At 39.2% G+C, this 17,535-nt stretch overlaps 1 protein-coding gene across 1 annotated transcript in view; it reads left to right on the top strand.

Annotated features, from left to right (window-relative positions):
• The window catches only part of INADL (InaD-like (Drosophila)), a 472,039-nt gene that overhangs the window by 400,827 nt on the left and 53,677 nt on the right, over positions 1 to 17,535 (top strand). The window contains exon 34 of the mRNA XM_011941560.1: positions 14,329 to 14,412. Coding sequence (XP_011796950.1) covers positions 14,329 to 14,412 — 84 coding nt within the window. The remainder of the gene's footprint in view (positions 1 to 14,328; positions 14,413 to 17,535) is intronic.

Below are 17,535 nucleotides of genomic sequence, written 5' to 3'. Positions count from 1 at the left end.
TTATTTTATTTATTTATTTATTTATTTATTTATTTATTTATTTATTTATTTATTATTTATTTATTTATTTATTTATTTTGGAGCCAAGTCTCACTCTCCCAGGCAGGAGTACAGTGGTACGATCTTGGCTCACTACAGCCTCCGCCTCCCAAGTTCAAGTGATTCTCCTGCCTCAGTCTCCTGAGTAGCTGGGACTACAGATGCGCGCCACCACGCCCAGCTAATTTGTTGTATTTTTAGTAGAGATGAGGTTTCACCATGTTACCCAGGCTGGTCTCAAACTCCTGAGCTCAGGCAATCCACCCACCTCAGCCTCCCAAAGTGCTGGGATTACAAGTATGACCCACTGTGCCCGGCCAAAAGTTAGAATCTTGTCATTTCTCTCTAAATTTCAAATCCACATTTTTTCAATCACCTGATTTAATCCCAATTTAATTCATTCTTATTAAACAAAAGTTCTGTAGGGCAGATACATTAGCAAGAAATATCGTGGTAGACATACTGTCTCCCATTTGGGTACTATGTGGCAAAATTCATCTATCTAGAAATTGAAATAAAGAATACCTGTTCTTTAGCTATAACCATATGTTGTTCTGAAGTGACCTCACTTAACCCCTCATCATGTTGCATTCTGGTACTGCTTTTGATAATTTAAATGTAGGACTACAGTAACTTAAACCACTGATGTTTTTGAAATAAGCAGAATAGAAAGCTATTTTATGTTTGATTAAGTGTTTTATTTTGTTATTCCCCTTGACATGAACTTTGTACAGTCTATTTCATGAGGAGTGTGGTTTGCTTTGGCGTGTGATCCACCAAAGCCAAGCTCCTTTTATTGTTATTGCTTAAGTCATATATTTTTATACAAAACATCTTATTACCTTAGTTTTATTTTAAAATCAAAGCAGAGTTTGCAAAAAGTCTATGAATCACAGTGAAAGAATGTTAATGAATAGTACCTTTGAATTTCCAGATTTGGACATTTCTGGTCTTAAAGAATATGGATATAAGCAAAAATATTATGTAAGCTAAGTCAAATTTAATAAATAAGAACCAAATGGAACTGTGGGGACATAAAATATAATGCAAATCTTATACCATTTCCTTAAAATAAGTCTATATTTCTGTATGAAAAATTATATTCATATTGATAAGTATCAACTTTTTGTTAAATGAAGACTTGGGTAAGGGAATTCCATTTTAAATAAATATAAAACCATTTCTTTTTTGAGTTTAAGAAGAGAAAACTTGTTCGGTCTTGAAATGTAAACCATTTTAGTATATTTATAGCAGTTCTTATATTAGCCATGTATTGCTGTGATTTTGTTTCACATATTAGTTACCTGTAAATATATGTGATAGTTCGCAGTCCCTGAGTCTGGGTTTTAGGGTTGCTTGCATAGTCCATTGCATTAAAAAACACACACACAGCCAGGCACAGTGGCTTATGCCTGTAATCCCAGCACTTTGGGAGGCCAAGGCAGGATGATCAGTTGAGGCCCAGAGTTCAAGACCAGTTTGAGCAACATAGTAACCCTGTCTCTACAAAAAATTAAAAAATTATCCAGGTGTGGTGGTGTGTCCTCTCTGGTCCCAGCTACTCAAGAGGCTAGGCAAGAGGATTGTCTAAGTCTGGGACCTCAAAGCTACAGTGAGGTATGGTACTGCCACTGCACTCCAGCATGGGTGACAAACTAAGACTCTGTTTCTCTTTTTTTTATTTTTATATTTTAAAATAATTATATAGATGGGGTCTTACTCTGTTGCTTAGGCTGGTCTCAAACTCCTGGGCTCAAGCAATCCTCCCGCCTCAGTCTCCCAAAGTGCTGGGATTATAGGCATGAACCACTGAACCTAACCTAGGTTCTGTCTCAACACACACACACACACACACACACACATAGAGAGAGAGAGAGATTAGTATTATTTCTTCCAGTGTAACTGAGTATTTAATCTTTTTTATGTCAAAAGAGCTGCCATTATTTATTGCTGTTATAATGCTCACTTATGTTGTCTATAGTTTATTAGCTGAGAATGTTTCAAATATTTCAAAACAGTAGGTACTGAACATTATAATCCATTTTCTTCCTTCTTGAGGGATTTTGTAAATGCATATTAGGATATATAGACCAACTCTGTGTTTATTTTATAGCAGAGTTTTGTAAGGGTCAACTGAAGTCTGACTGTGTTGTGAGATTTGGGGGAAAATCTGTACAGTAAACTAATTTATTATTTGTGAGCTGAACAGAGTATCCAGATTTTTTATTTTTTTATTTATTTATTTATTTATTTTTTTTTTTTTTTGAGACGGAGTCTCGCTCTGTCGCCCAGGCTGGAGTGCAGTGGCCGGATCTCAGCTCACTGCAAGCTCCGCCTCCCGGGTTTACGCCATTCTCCTGCCTCAGCCTCCCAAGTAGCTGGGACTACAGGCGCCCGCCACCTCGCCCGGCTACTTTTTGTATTTTTTTTAGTAGAGACGGGGTTTCACCGTGTTAGCCAGGATGGTCTCGATCTCCTGACCTCGTGATCCACCCGTCTCGGCCTCCCAAAGTGCTGGGATTACAGGCTTGAGCCACCGCGCCCGGCCCAGATTTTTTAAAACTACGATTTCAAGTATGATTAGTAAGTTCCTTTGACCCTTGCTGACTTCCCTTGTACAGCTATAGTCTCTCCGGTTTTCTGAACAGAAACAATTATCTGTTCAACCTATGGAACTGGCAGGCAAAACAACATCAACTCGGCAAACACTGTGTATCTTCGAAGGCAATAATCTTTTATTGTGACTCATGGTGGGAAGGCAGTACATTAAATGTATGCTTGAGTGTTAGACTCATCCAAATTGTAAGACTGTTAAAAATAAGAAAAAACATTATCTTTAAGTATAATATTGGTTGACTATATTCTGCCTCAGGTCCTATATGCTCTTGTGAGATACTGAAATTAAGTAGTGCTTAATCTTTTGCTTCTAGTGAATCAATGAGGTGATACCAAATAACTCTTTATAGCAAAGAAGAGAAAAGTTCATGGTCCAAAGGTGGAGAAGAAAAGTAACTTTCCAACTCATCTTGAATCATCTCTGCATTTTACTTTTGTAATTGGTTCAAAAAATATAGATCCACAAAATTCATTGACATATAGGCATAAAAATACGTGCCACAGCATAGAGGAAATGCATTTTAAAGTTTCCCATCCTTGGGTTCATCAACCCCTGCCTCATTGTGGCAAGGACAATAGAGAGCTGCGTTTGTCAACATGAGTCCTGTCATCTCTATTTGAGAAAACATTTGTCTGCATTTCTGTCTTTCACATTGTGCTCCCCAGTTTTATTGTAAAGTATCACCAGGGAAAAGCACCTTTTTCAACTCCAGCTGGGAAAAAGGAAATCAGAAGACTCAAATTTTCTACCACTCTGCACATTTCAGAATGACAGCAAAAGTGCTGAGAGCATTGATTTGGGGATTTCAAATAAATTTTAGGGAGTAGATGGATTCACAGATACAAAATCCATGATCAGTGAGGATTGTACTTGACCAGGAAAAATCAAAATGTCTGGGAATGAGACTCCTGCAGTCTGGCTTAGAGCTTGTTGGTATTCACATGGTCCTTTGAGCTTAATCCTGAGTAGTCCGTGACTTGGGAAAAATAATCTAAAATATCCTTGTAGTACAATCTTTCTTGAAAGATTATATTTCAGTTATATTTTGGGATCACCATAATAACAGAAAAATCAGAAATGAAAAAAATGGACCAAGACTGGTGTCACTCATCCTTAGAGTCATGAATTTTGATCACTCTGACATAGATGTTTTATATACTAGATACGCCCCTTCAAACTTAGTATCTATGTTAGGAGCTCTCATGAGCAATTACTCAATACCTGCAATTTAGCTGACACTTTACTTGGCATATAACCCCATCTCATCCTGAAAATCTAAAAGAGGGGATTTATTAGTTCCATTTTGCAGAGGCAGAAACACTGGCTCAGAGAGGTTAAATAACTTAATGGAAGTATCATAAATCTATGATAAGTGGCAGAGCTAAAATCTGAACACAGATTTATCTGGCCATAGCCAGTACTCTTCCCAGCCATACATCGCTGGCTTCCACTGTTTGCAGGCTGGAAAATTCCTCTGGCAACCTTGATAGAATCTGTGGTACATTGAAACTGGCTATATATGCTGTCTCAAATTTTTAAAAAAAGGAAAAAAAGACTGTAAATTTTATGCAGCTCTTTCCAGATTCCTTGAATCCAATCTGACCAATAGTGACAAAAGTAGCACTGTCTGAGCACTTTTAAGCCTTGGTCTCAAGAGGCCTTGCAATTTTAGCTCTTGCTCTCCTGAAACACTGCCACCCTGTGAAGAAGTCTGGACTGGCCTCCTGGAGGATGAAGCAGCATGTGGAGAGACCATGTGGAAGGAGAGAGGCCCAGCCATTCCAGCTAAGGCCCCAGACATGACAGTAAAGCCATCCAGGACACAACCAGCCTGGGTTAACCTGACTGCAAACTAACTTCAGAACCCAAGCGACATAATGTAAAGCAGAAGAACTGCACAGCTGAGCCCAGCCCAAATTGCAAACCCATAGAGTTGTAAACAAATAAATAGTTGTTTTAAGCCACTAAGTTTTGCAGCCAAAGGTAACTAAAACAGAGTTTGACTCCAGCCTCCGTAGCTTTCATATCTTGTTCAACCTATGGAAGTTAGGATTCTTCTGACCTACCATTTAGAAGAAGGTTTTATTCTTAGGCAGGACCTAAATATCTGTATAAAACGATGACTTTCTCTGCTTGACTCTACACAACATTTGGGTCCATAAAGGCCTAGAATTTTAGAACTGGAATGACTTTAGAAGTCACGTAGTTCAGGCCAGGCACAGTGGCTCACCCCTGTAATCCCAGCACTTTGGGAGGCAGAGGTGGGACAGATCACTTGAGGTCAGAAGTTTGAGGCCAGCCTGGCCAACATGGCGAAACCCCATCTCTACTAAAAATACAAAAATTAACTGGGTGTGGTAGTGCACACCTGTAATCCCAGCTACTCAGGAGGCTGAGACATGAGAATCACTTGAACCCAGGAGGTGGAGTTTTCAGTGAGCCAGGATTGCACCATTGCACTCCAGTCTGGGTAATGGAGAAAGACTGTGTCTCAAAAAAAAAGAAAAAAAAGGCATGTAGTTCAACTCTGTGCTTTACTGGTAATATTAGTGAGTGTCATGAACAAATTGATCCAGTTGGTTGCCTGCAGAGCTGTCAGAAAATTTAACTCCTCTGACCCCCCAGTCCTGAGTCTTTTCTTTCACAGACTACTGCACTTTTTTTAAAAAATCACATTCTAGTTGAATATAATAGGGAAGCTCTTTTAAATTTTTAAAGTGTTTGGTCACAAAGGCTTTAGGATGGAAAAGAATTGTGTTCTAAAACATTCATCTTTTTTTTTCTTTTTTAAAATTCTGCTCTGTTAACTGAATCCTTTTTTATATATAAATACAGTTTGGGGTCTATCAACTTTACTCAAAGTGAAATATACTTTAGAAATTTTAACCTAACCCTTTCTTTTTTAAACTCTGTAACTATAGTAGACATCACAAATCAGTAACTTAATGCATAACCATGTGTTTTTCAGTGTAGATTTGGATGTAGTTTTGGTCTGCACAGCACTGAATTGAGGATTTTGCCACCCCCACCATATTATCAATCCTCATTGGTTTACAACTTTCCAATTGAGAAAGTCATCTACTGTGTAGAAGACGTGGCTGTCTTTATGATTTCTGAACAGGGACAGCCATAGAGGAGAAAACTATTAAATGGTGTTTAAAAGCTACATCTTTCCTCTAAGGACACAGATCCAAACCACAGTTTCTTTCAAAGGAAAACTTATGACTATTTGATTATATACTATATCTTCAACTTTTTTTTTTTTTTTTTTTTTTTTTGGTCCTCATGGATTTTCTTGTTAGGAGGGACGTTTCCCCTAATGCAGCGTAATAAGACATAACACTCTTTCTGGATCACTGGTAAATATGTTTTTCACCTCAATGTGAGATTTAATGTGAAACTTTTCTGTAGTTAAAATGTCCCTTAGGAATTTTGTGTGTGTGTGTAGTGAGTGCAGGTAGGGACTTTTATGAGTATGGCAAAGATTGAGTTTAATTCCAGAGTGATCAAATTAAGTAAAACATGCCTGCAAGCAGTGTAATTAAGCCATATATTCATAGTTCTTTATAATAGTATCTACATATGATTCTTTGTCAAAAGTTTTGTCCTAAAATGCTTCTTAAAACAATCTGCTAAATATCTAGAAATGTGAACTCTCATCTACTCAAATAGTTCACCCACAAAAGGGTACTTATTAATATCCTTCAGCCCACAGAAGACCCTTACTTAATTTTTCTAACACCTGGCTTCTTTAAGTGTTATGAGTCTATTGTGACAATAAGATTGCCTTTTGCTAAATGATTCGGGTGTTTATGAGTTACTTTATCTACCTGTTGGCAGCTTGAACAATAAAAATGGTGATTGATGAGCTGAAGTGTCTGGTGACATTGACTCTGTCTAAGGATATACTATTGCATGTTGTGAAATTCTTTTCCAACAATTCAGAGTTTAAATCCCCTTGGAGGAGTTTGGGATTTTTGTGGGGCTCAGTGATAATTAAGTCCCTCATACTTGGCTCTCTTAAATTGCTCTCTAAGCTAAAGTAAATCCTCTGGAAACTTCAATGGATTTAAAATCCATTTGTGATGGGTATTTTGGTTGTGTGTCACTAATATTTTACCACCAAAAGCTTGGTGTCTTACTCCATTTTCTGCTGCTATAACAGAATATCTGAGACTGGGTAATTTATATAAAAAAAGAATTGTATTTGGTTCACAGTTCTGGAGGCTGGGAAGTCCAAGAGCATGGAGCCAGCATCTGGTGAGGGCCTTCATGCTACATCATCCTGTAACAGAAGTTGAAGGGCAAGTGAGCACATGAGGCAGAGAGGGAGGGGGCTGAACTCTTTTTATTAGGAACTCACTCCCAAGATAGCAGCATTAATCCATCCTTGAGGGCAGAGCCCTCATTACCCAATCACACCTTAAAGGTCTCACCTCTTAATAATGTCACAATGGCAATTAAATTTCAACATGAATTTTGGAGGGTACATTCAAACCATATAATTGATTTTGACTGGAGTAAGATTATGACACACTAGCTTTTCCAGCCTCCCCTTTCTGAGTCATTGTTACCTCTTTATCTATCTCCAACCAGTTTCTTGACAAGCATTTAATGAACGTTTATTGAGTGCCTACTGTGGACTTGGCACTAGAATACAAAGATGAGTTGGAAGCAGCCTCTGTCCTGAAGGCTTCCATCAAGGATGGGAGGTGGCACGAGGCATCGTTAATGTTATGTTATAAATGTTAATGTTATAATGTTATAGCATATATAATGTTAGAATATATAACATTATAATAATGTTATAAATGTTTAATTGTGGAGCCCTGAACAGACATTCATGATGCTGTGATAAGTTCAGTGTACTAATGAACTTCTTGTGGTGACTCACAAGAAGGATCAATCAACTTCATCAGGGGAGAGAGTTAGGGAAGATGTCATAGAAGAGGTGGCACTTACAGAATTTCATGAAACAAAGGAGGTAGCAGATAAAGGAAAACATAGCCCTCAAGCACTTGGTAGCTTATACTTCAAATATAGATATATGGAAAAGCTCTACAAAAATACACGAAAAACTTAATACCATTTGTTTCTAGATAGAGAAATTAGGTGGCTGAGGAACAAGTGCTAGAGAGATACTTATCAGTGAATACTATTTTGAATATGGTACCATGTGAGTACATAATCCACGTTTAAAAATAAATACTCTCTTAGGAATGGAGATATTAAGACAGTAGTTGCTTTTTTTCTTTTTTTCTGAGACAGAGTCTCGCTCTGTCACCCAGGCTGGAGTGCAGTGGCACAGTCTCGGCTCACTGCAAACTCTTCCTCCTGGGTTCACGTGATTCTCCTGCCTCAGCCTCCAAGTAGCTGGGACTACAGGCGCACACCATCATGCTCAGCTAATTTTTGTGTTTTTAGTTGAGATGGGGTTCACCATGTTGGTCAGGCTGGTCTCAAACTCCTGACCTCAAGTCATCCGCCCATCTCAGCTCCCAAAGTGCTAGGATTACAGACGTGAGCCACTGTGCCCAGCCTAAAGACAGTAGTTTCTTAAGCAACATGATGAATTTGCTAGCCAGCTACTTATTCCTGGTTGTCCATTTTTTCTTTAATGTTACAAATATTTATAAAGATTTAATGTTATAAATGTTTAATTGTGGAATAAAGGGAGTTTTCCATTGTTAAAGGTGTTTCAGACAGACTGATGAGGGAGAAGTTTTTAAGCAGAAGACTTCCCATGTCTCTCAAATCCTGTCTGACCCTCTGGCTATGAGAAAACCACTATTTGGGAGATTCCCCAACTCACTGATTAAATTCTTCACTGTCTGTAGAGCTGGCAAGTCAAATGAATAATTTTAGAGTGTCCACGCCGGGCATGGTGACTTACACCTGTAATCCCACCACTTTAGTAGGCTGAGACAGAAGGATCACTTGAGCCCAGGAATTTGAGACCAGCGTGGGCAACATAGCAAGATCCTGTCTCTACAAAGTATTTAAAAATTAGCCCAGCATGGTGACATGTGCCTGAAGTGCTAACTACTCAGGAGGCTGAGGTGAGAGGATCACTTGAGCCCAAGAGGTCAAACCTGCAGTAAGCTAGGATTGCACCACTGCACTCCAGCCTGGGCAACAAAGCGAGACCCTGTCTCAAAAAATAATAATAAATAAATAAAATATTCAGAAAGAAATCACTGGTCTTGTCTCAAGCAGTAAATAAACAGGTCATCTTACTTACATTTCTACTATCCCAGTGAAAATCACACAACTACCAGGAGGAAATTCATTTTTGACTCTTTGTCAGTCTCGATCATCTATAAATGATCCTCAGTTCTGTGCCATTAACTGATAGAAATTAATCTTTTTTCTTGGGCTGAACAACTTTTTGTTTTGAACATCAATGTATCACTTGTATCTATTATAATGTTTTGTATTTGTCTTAGAAAAAAATCATTAAGTGAATAATATAGGTGCACAGAAATAGGGCTGAAAAGCTGAAGGGAAGGAAGGAAAGAAATAAGAATAACAAATGGGCTGGGGCGGCGGTGGCTCACGCCTGGAATCCCAGCACTTTGGGAAACTGAGCTGAGAGGATCACCTGAGCCCAGAAGTTCAAGACCAGCCTGGGCAGCAAGGCAAAACCCTGTCTTTCCAAAAAATACCAAAAAAGCACAATTAACTAGGTGCGGTGGCACACGCCTTGGTCCCAGCTACTTGGGAAGCTGAGGTGAGAGGATTGCTTGAGCCCAGGAGGCCCACTTTGCTGTGAGCCAAGATCGTGGCACTGCACCACTCCAGCCTGGGCAACAAAGCATACCCTGTCTCAAAAAAAACAAGAATAACAAATGGAATTAAGAGAGGGACTCTGTTGGAGGTTGGGAGGGGGCCTATGCATCGTGCTTTCTGTAGTGCAAACCCCTAACCATGTGCCAGCACTAGCTAGTGAGATCTGTAGATCATTGCCTCACCTCATGAAGTCAAAGAAAGGCTTCAACTTCTGCTTCCACAAGTCGTCTTTTTGTTCACTCTCTATAAAATAATCAACTCATGCCCTCAAGGTTTCTGCTGTGGATTTGAGGTGACAATATTTCAACAGAATTGATGCCATATGGAAAATCCCAAGCTAGCTTTTGTACAAGTACAAAATCAAATATTCAAAACAGATGAGAAGCTTGCTATGGTGGTGGGAGCACAGGCTTTGGTGTTAAACAGTCCTGAAATGGAATTTCATCTCTCCTAATTAGAAGCTGCAGAGAAGTCAAGTTTGAACCCTTACGAGCTTTCGTTTCCTCAGCTGTAAGTGAGACTAATAACACTGAATTTGATGAGTTGTTACGAGGATTAAATGGGACAAATGGGAAGTGTGTAGCATCTATGGCACATAGATGTAAAATAAAGAAGAATGGACAGGTGCTATTAAAAATACTACCTAGCTGGGTGCGGTGGCTCATGCCTGTACTCCCAGCACTTTGGGAGGCCGAGGTGGGTGCATCACTTGAGGCCAGGAGTTCGAGACCAGCTTGGCCACCATGGTGAAACCTCATCTCTACTGAAAATACAAAAATTAGCTGAGTGTGGTGGCACGTGCCTGTAGTCCCAGCTACATGGGAGACTGAGGCAGAAGAATCACTTGAATCTGGGAGGCTGCAGATGATGGACTGCAGTGAGCCAAGATCGCACCATTGCACTCCAGCCTGGGCAAAAGAGTAAGACTCTGTCTCAACCAAAAAAAAAATATATATATATATATATATATCTCACTTCCTTACTATGTGCTCGCACTGCACATAAAGCCTTATTGGTAGATAATACTGTTAAAACTATCTAAAAAGCTGAGCCCTGGAGAGGTTAACAGTCTTCCCCCAAGTCCCGTTGCCAACAGTAGCAGGGCCAAGATTTAGACCAGAACCACAGCTTCATAGACTACAGGGGCACCCAGTAAGAAACGTGGACTTTTTTTTCCCCTGAATACACTAGATGAATTAAACACAAAACAAACAAACAAAAAGAAATGTGGCTCTTTTCTATTGACTGGTCACAGTGTCTCGTATTTTCTTGTATCTTCGCTGATAACTTTTATTTATTTATTTATTTATTTATTTATTTTTTGAGACAGGTTCTCACTCTGTCACCCAGGCTGAAGTGCAGTGGCGTGATCTCGGCTCACTGCAAGCTCCGCCTCCCAGGTTCACACCATTCTCCTGCCTCAGCCTCCTGAGTAGCTGGTACTACAGGTGCCCGCCACCACGCCCGGCTAATTTTTTGTATTTTTATTAGAGACGGGGTTTCACCATGTTAGCCAGGATGGTCTCAATCTCCTGACCTCGTGATCTGCCCACCTCGGCCTCCCAAAGTGCTGGGATTACAGGCGTGAGCCACTGCGCCCAGCCTTTTTTTTTGTATTTTTTGAGGCGGAGCCTCACTCTGTCTTGCCCAGGCTGGAATATGGTGCGATCTCATCTCACTGCAGCCTCGGCCTCCCAGGTTCAAGTGATTCTCCTGTCTCAGCCTCCCGAGTAACTGGGATTACAGGAATGTGCCACAATGCCCGGTGAATTTTTGTATTTTTAGTAGACATGGGATTTCACCATGTTGGCCAGGCTGGTCTCGAACTCCTGACCTCAGGTGATTCACCCACCTCAAGTGATCTACCCAACTTGGCCTCCTAAACTGCTGGGATTATAGGCGTGAGCCACTATGCCCAGCCTTCACTAATAACTTTAAGAGGAATTACAGTAGCAGTCAAGCAAAAGTAAATAAATAAATGGAGAATTTTAAATACAGAAAGACTTGTGGACTAAAAATAGATCATTTGCAGTGAGTTCGGCATTTGAAACTGTTAACATATTACTCCTTTATGGTCATTGGCATCCTTTATGGAGGACAGTTCATTGAGCGCCAGAAAGTATCTAAGGATTTTGAATTCAGACCACTTTTATGAAATACAAACTCCAAGGGGGTCTTTTCTTTCTTTTGAGTATGAATGGACAGAAATTTTCTGTTTGTCTTTTGTAGTGTTCCAAGATCAAAGGACTTTTTGCTGAAAATCAAGTTCTGTAAAAGCCATGCGTAGTCCGAGTGTAGTATGTGACTCTCTCAATCCAGTGAAAATAGGGCATTGCGCACCAGACTTTGAAAACTAGTATCATTACAGGGTGCTACCAGGAGTCTGCATTAGTTTCTCCTCATACTACCTTAATACAAATGACCTTTGGTAGGATCTCATTAGTGTCGCTGGATCACCGCAAGCCACTGACTCCGCAAGTTTCTTCCAAATAATTCCCCTGAAACAGTTCAGAGATACAAACTCTTGGCAGTGTAAACGCTCCATGGGTCTGGAAATTTCATAAGTCAGAGTTAAAACAAAGAATGGTCTAAAATGTATTCCTGGTACGGAATCTGAAATGTAAATTGCCTGGATCCAGAAACTTTTCCTGGCTCTTGGAGGCTGCCTCTCTAATTGCTATAATAAAGAATGTTTTCAGAACTGTATAACAATAAAATGAAAGTACGGTATTTAGTATTGTAAAAGTATTTGGAATCCAGATGGGTTATCTAGTTATAGACCTCTTGTTTTCTTTTGTTGCTTCTCTATTGTGGAATTTGTATAGAAACCCTTTTTTTGTTTTTCTGTTGTTGTTATTTTGTTTTTAATAGAAAGTAAGCCTGGTGCTATGGGACATGCCTGTAGTCCCAGCTCCCAGGATGAGGCAGGAGGATCGTTTGAGCCCAGGAGTTCTGGGCAACACAGTAAGACTCATCTTAAAAAAAAAAAAAAAAAAAATATATATATATATATATATATATACACACACACACACACACACATATATGGCTGGGCACAGCGGCTCATACCTGTAATTCCAGCACTTTGGGAGGCCAAGGCAGGAGGGATTGCTTGAGCCCAGGAGGTGGAAACCAGCATGGACAACATAGGGAGACCCCCATCTCTACTTAAAAAAAAAAAAAAAATTGGCCAGCCATGGTTGCACACACATATAGTCCCAGCTACTTGGGAGGCTGAAGCAGGAAGATCACCTGAGCCCGGGAGGTCGAGGCTGCAGTGAGCTATAATTGAGCCACTACACTCTAGCTTGGGCAACAAAGCGAGATGCTATCTCAAAAAATTTTTTTTTAATTAAAAAGCAAACAAAAAAGGTCTGGTGTGGGTGTATGTATTTTGTCTATCTTGTCACATTTTTGCAATAAATATTCATTTCTTTACTTCATATGAACTTAATTCTGAGGCTCCATACTTCTGGACTAAGGTGAAATTCAACCTCAACTATTTTGGTGGCTCATTAACTCCAAAGGGTACCAACCAAACACCCAGACATTGATGACACCCCTATGGTCATTGCCATCAGCACTGCCTGCTCATCATCAAGCCTATCCTTGGCCAAGCCTATAAGATCTCTCAAGTCCAGAAGTCCTGCTGCTTGACTTGTGGGGGCAAGGAATAGGAGGACCCTGGGCACTGCAGGACTCAAATCCCCACAGTGGAACCCATAGACCTCTGTTTCTAATCTCCACTCAAAAGCTGTGCGCCTCTCTCAGCAGCCCTCCAAGACACCTATCATAATCCATTCAGTGCTCTTCGGTTCTGTTAAAAACAGAAAGAGCCAGTGACTTCTGGTTGCTTCAGTTTTCAGCTCCACAAAATTCCCCAAGGCGAAGAATTTCAAAGCTTGACTACTTGCTCAACAGGAGGGGATGAGGGAAAAGGAGTGTGGACACACTCAATTTGATAATCCTATATTTTTAGAATAGTCTCTCATCAAAATATATAAATATTTGGGTGCATAAATGTGAATTGTCTGGAGAGATCCTCGGAAATTATGAGTGGTGATTGGTGGGACTGAATCTGGGTGGGAAGCAGCCTATTTTTGTGCTTTGCAACAACCTGTAGTAGTATTGCTTGAATCCTCTACGTGGGTACATGTCACTTTTATGATGATAAAATAATTTTTAAGGTTATGAATCTGAAGAGATACAAATTATTTTTTAATTCATTAACTATGAAACACTTTTCCCAACCAAAGCTTACCTACAGCAGATATGGGTGTCTTAATTTTATGGCTCTGATTGCTGAATTCAGAGGAATTCATTATCCAAGATTACAAGAAGGCAGAGTCAGGATTTGAACCCACGGCTGTTTTACACTTAGGTCCATGAATGCTCTTTCCTCTACTCCTGTTTTCTTCTCCTCCAGGACCCATTCATTCCACTAAGTTCTTTTATTTCATTGCCCAAGTAATAAGGCCTGGCAAAACCCCCTTCATCAGGCCACACATCTATGCCAAATCCTTGAATACCAATAAATACCTGAAACCGTGTCTCAAAATACACTATAAAATGTAAATAAGAATGACACATAGTTCACCTCTAGTTCATACACAGCAGCAATGTACAGGGTTAACAGTAAAACACATAGAAGAAGTTTAACATGAAATATTAGGCAAAGCCAGTTTTAAAGGAATGAAATAATAATCTTAGGAAAATTTAATTATACTTCTGAATATATCATAACTGTGTATATTGTTTATCTTTATGTCAGATAAAATATAACATTATTAACAAACAGAAAATTATGGGTTGCGGCCTATTGGTTGTTTGCTTAAGGAAGCATTTCTCGTTGTTGAAAATGAATAAGATTTTGTTTTTTATAGAATGCTATAGTTATCCATGAAGTCTATGAAGAAGGGGCAGCAGCCAGAGATGGAAGACTTTGGGCTGGTGACCAGATATTAGAGGTACATGATTTTGAATTTTATTTTATATCAGTAAATGTGGTTCCTTTCCTGATCTCGATCCATAAAGTTATCTTTCTACTCAACTATGTCTTCACTGATTCCTCTCCCATTTAACAAAATACATATCATATTCTTTTTTCTTCTATGTACATTGTACAGTGGTTTAGAATCATGACAGGTTATCAATCTACATTTGTCTATGAAAACTTTTTTTAACTAAAAGGAAAAATAGAACTTATGGGTCTATTATTTTAATATCAAATGAGACTATATAATATGGCAAATTTTTTGCCTCTCCATTATACCCTACTAAATTCCTCCTAAAAACACATACATATAGATACATATGCATACACATATACACCTGATATTTTAAAGATTTCATGGCAGCTTAAATCATATTTTCTTAATCTTGATAAATCTTTATGCCAAATGGAAGTTCATGCTTTGCCAGCAATGTTTTCAAGTTGACAAAAAATGTAAAATCTTCCCCCATGATGCTTAGTGAAATTTGAAATGCTTAACTTTTTCAAATTGACTCTCATTTAGCAAAGTTGTTAAAGCCTTTTAAAAAGTACCAAAGCAGGCAGTATCTGCACTATGGAATGGCTGAAGGAGAAGGCGATGCCAGGCGTTCTGGTAGGTGGAACTAAAGAGCTTTCTGGATGGTGTGAAACCTCTAGGCAACATTTTTTTTTCATTGGATGAACTTAATTGAATAGTTGGCATTTTATGGTGAGCATGTGCATTTTTGCTTTGCAACTTTAATATAGCACATTACGAATGACATCATAGAATTTTATTTTTCCCTTTGGTGGTTCATTTCTGCCTCCCAAGATGAAACCAGAGATATAATTAAGGGCAGGAAACATAGGCGAGAAGGGGTTAAAGGAGAGGCCAGGCTGATTGCAAATTAAATTCAGCCCAAGTTACAGGATTTCTCTGCAGGCCTTTACTGTGTTTCATCATTGGATTAAGACATATTCCCAGTACATTCATTAAGGTACAAGTGTATGAGGTTAGAAAAATAAGCAAGACCTCTCTGGGAATTGGCTTGACTGCCTTAGCATACAACATGGTTTTTTAGTGGTCAGGAGTTTGGGGTTTCTTTGTTTTTCCCTCCCCAGATTTTTAAATCAGTTGGTATTATCATAATTGGCTTTTTAAGATGAATAGATTAAATATTTAAAATGGCACATATGCCTTGATACACATATGCCTTGATATTTATATGATTTGTAAGTCCACAAATTATAATGGTCACTTGAAACTAAATCTAACATGTTCATTATCTTGAATGTGGTGATGGGTTCACAGGTATAAATACCCATCTGGCAAAACCTATCAAATTGTACACTTTAAATTTGGGCAGTTTATTTTATATCAATTATACTTCAATAAGGATTTTTAAAAACTATTTATGTTTGTATTAGATAGACCCTCTGTAGCTGCTCTCTTCTATAAAGTATACTCAAGTACAAGCAAACACCCAGGAAAGGTTAACATGAATAAAGTAAATTTGTTTTAAGTGGGAGAATTTTTCAAAAACCAAGTTCACAGTTTCTTGGCAACTGGGAGCATTATATTATCTATTCTGAATGGATGGCCTATACTTCTCATTAAAGATGGCCCACGCAGGCTCCTCTCTTTCCTCAAACAAGGTCTAGTTCATGAGAGTCTAACACGTGTTTAGCTAAGAAATATAGCTCTCAATTTGGTCAGGGAACATGTTTCCTTTCTAAACAGTTTCTACTTCACATTGGACTGGTTCTGGTTGTGGCTGATAAGTACAAATGCGTGATGATGCAGCAGCAGCCTGTGACCCACAGGAGGCCTTGAGAAGACAGGCCTGTTTTCGTGGGATATTTTGAGACCGTGGAACAGGGTAACACTACATCAGCGCTTTTCCAAACAATGCTCTTTCCACTCATGAGAGTCCTCCGCGTTCCGCAAATTGGCCTTTCATGGTTTTAATACTATCCTCATGGTAAGGTTAGGACATGCCAGATTTTGCTTCCAAAGATAGAGTCGAATAATGTTTTGTCATGGCAAGATTTATGATTCTATTAATAGGATGAGCATCAACTATGTCTCCTTTCTGGTTCTCCTTTTAGGCCAGTTCCTTCTCGTACCCTCCCTGCTCTGCAAGTGGGAGCAGAAGAGAGCAGGGAGTTAATGCCTGCTTTTCCCCATGCAATAAAGTACGGAGGAACTGCTGCACTAGCTTTGTTATTCTTTCCTTCTCAAGAACTGGATTCACCCACTTCCCCACATGGCCATTCTACCCAAGAGATATGGCATTCTCCCTTTGACAACTGGGTCTTCCTGGAGCCTTTCTTCTCAAACAGGAAGCCCTGCTATTTCCACGCCTCCTCCTCTACAGCCAATGTTCTGAATAATGCATACTGTGCTTCTGTAAAGCACTTACATAATACATCTCCCCACGATGTTCTAGGCATGCCATGATATTTCTGTCATGATTATCTGCACATTTAGTGGTATCTCCTGATTTGCAGAGCAGCAAATGGAAACCAGGAACTTAGATCACTTCCATCCGAGCAGATACCGTCTTGCTGGAATTTAATAGAAATTGCTTTGTAATATTAGCGCTTAATGACAATGCTTTTAATTAAAAGTATATTTGTTAGGGCCTTTCAAACGGTATTTAGAGGCTTAGAAAGTTCACCTTCAATCCAGGGAGGTAACTAGTTCTTTTTTTATTGAGTGACAGAAGTGGTCTTGTGTGCCATCTATTGGAATACAGGAAAATAATCAACTCAGACCACATTTCCTGGATATACACTTTTCCTCTTTGTGTTTCATTCACAGACAATGAAAATGTGTTCATTGGCCTAAAGTAACAGTGAATGATCATGCTGAGAGGAAAAACAGCCTTCACTGAAGTTACTTCAATTCCTTGTAAAATACCAACTTCTAACTTACATTGGACAAAACTGTGTGCCAAGCCCTGTGCCAAATGATTTACAGGGTTTATTTCAATTAATCTTCACAACACTAAGTAAATATTATTATCTCCAATTCATAGATGACACGGCAAAAGTTTGGTTTAAGTAATTTACACACGGTTTCATATAGCCAGGAAATTGGAATCAGCACTCGAAC

This window comes from Colobus angolensis, unplaced genomic scaffold (assembly GCF_000951035.1).
Source record: "Colobus angolensis palliatus isolate OR3802 unplaced genomic scaffold, Cang.pa_1.0 Scaffold102, whole genome shotgun sequence".
Taxonomy (NCBI): Eukaryota; Metazoa; Chordata; class Mammalia; order Primates; family Cercopithecidae; genus Colobus; species Colobus angolensis.
This window is presented reverse-complemented; position numbering and strand designations above follow the sequence as displayed.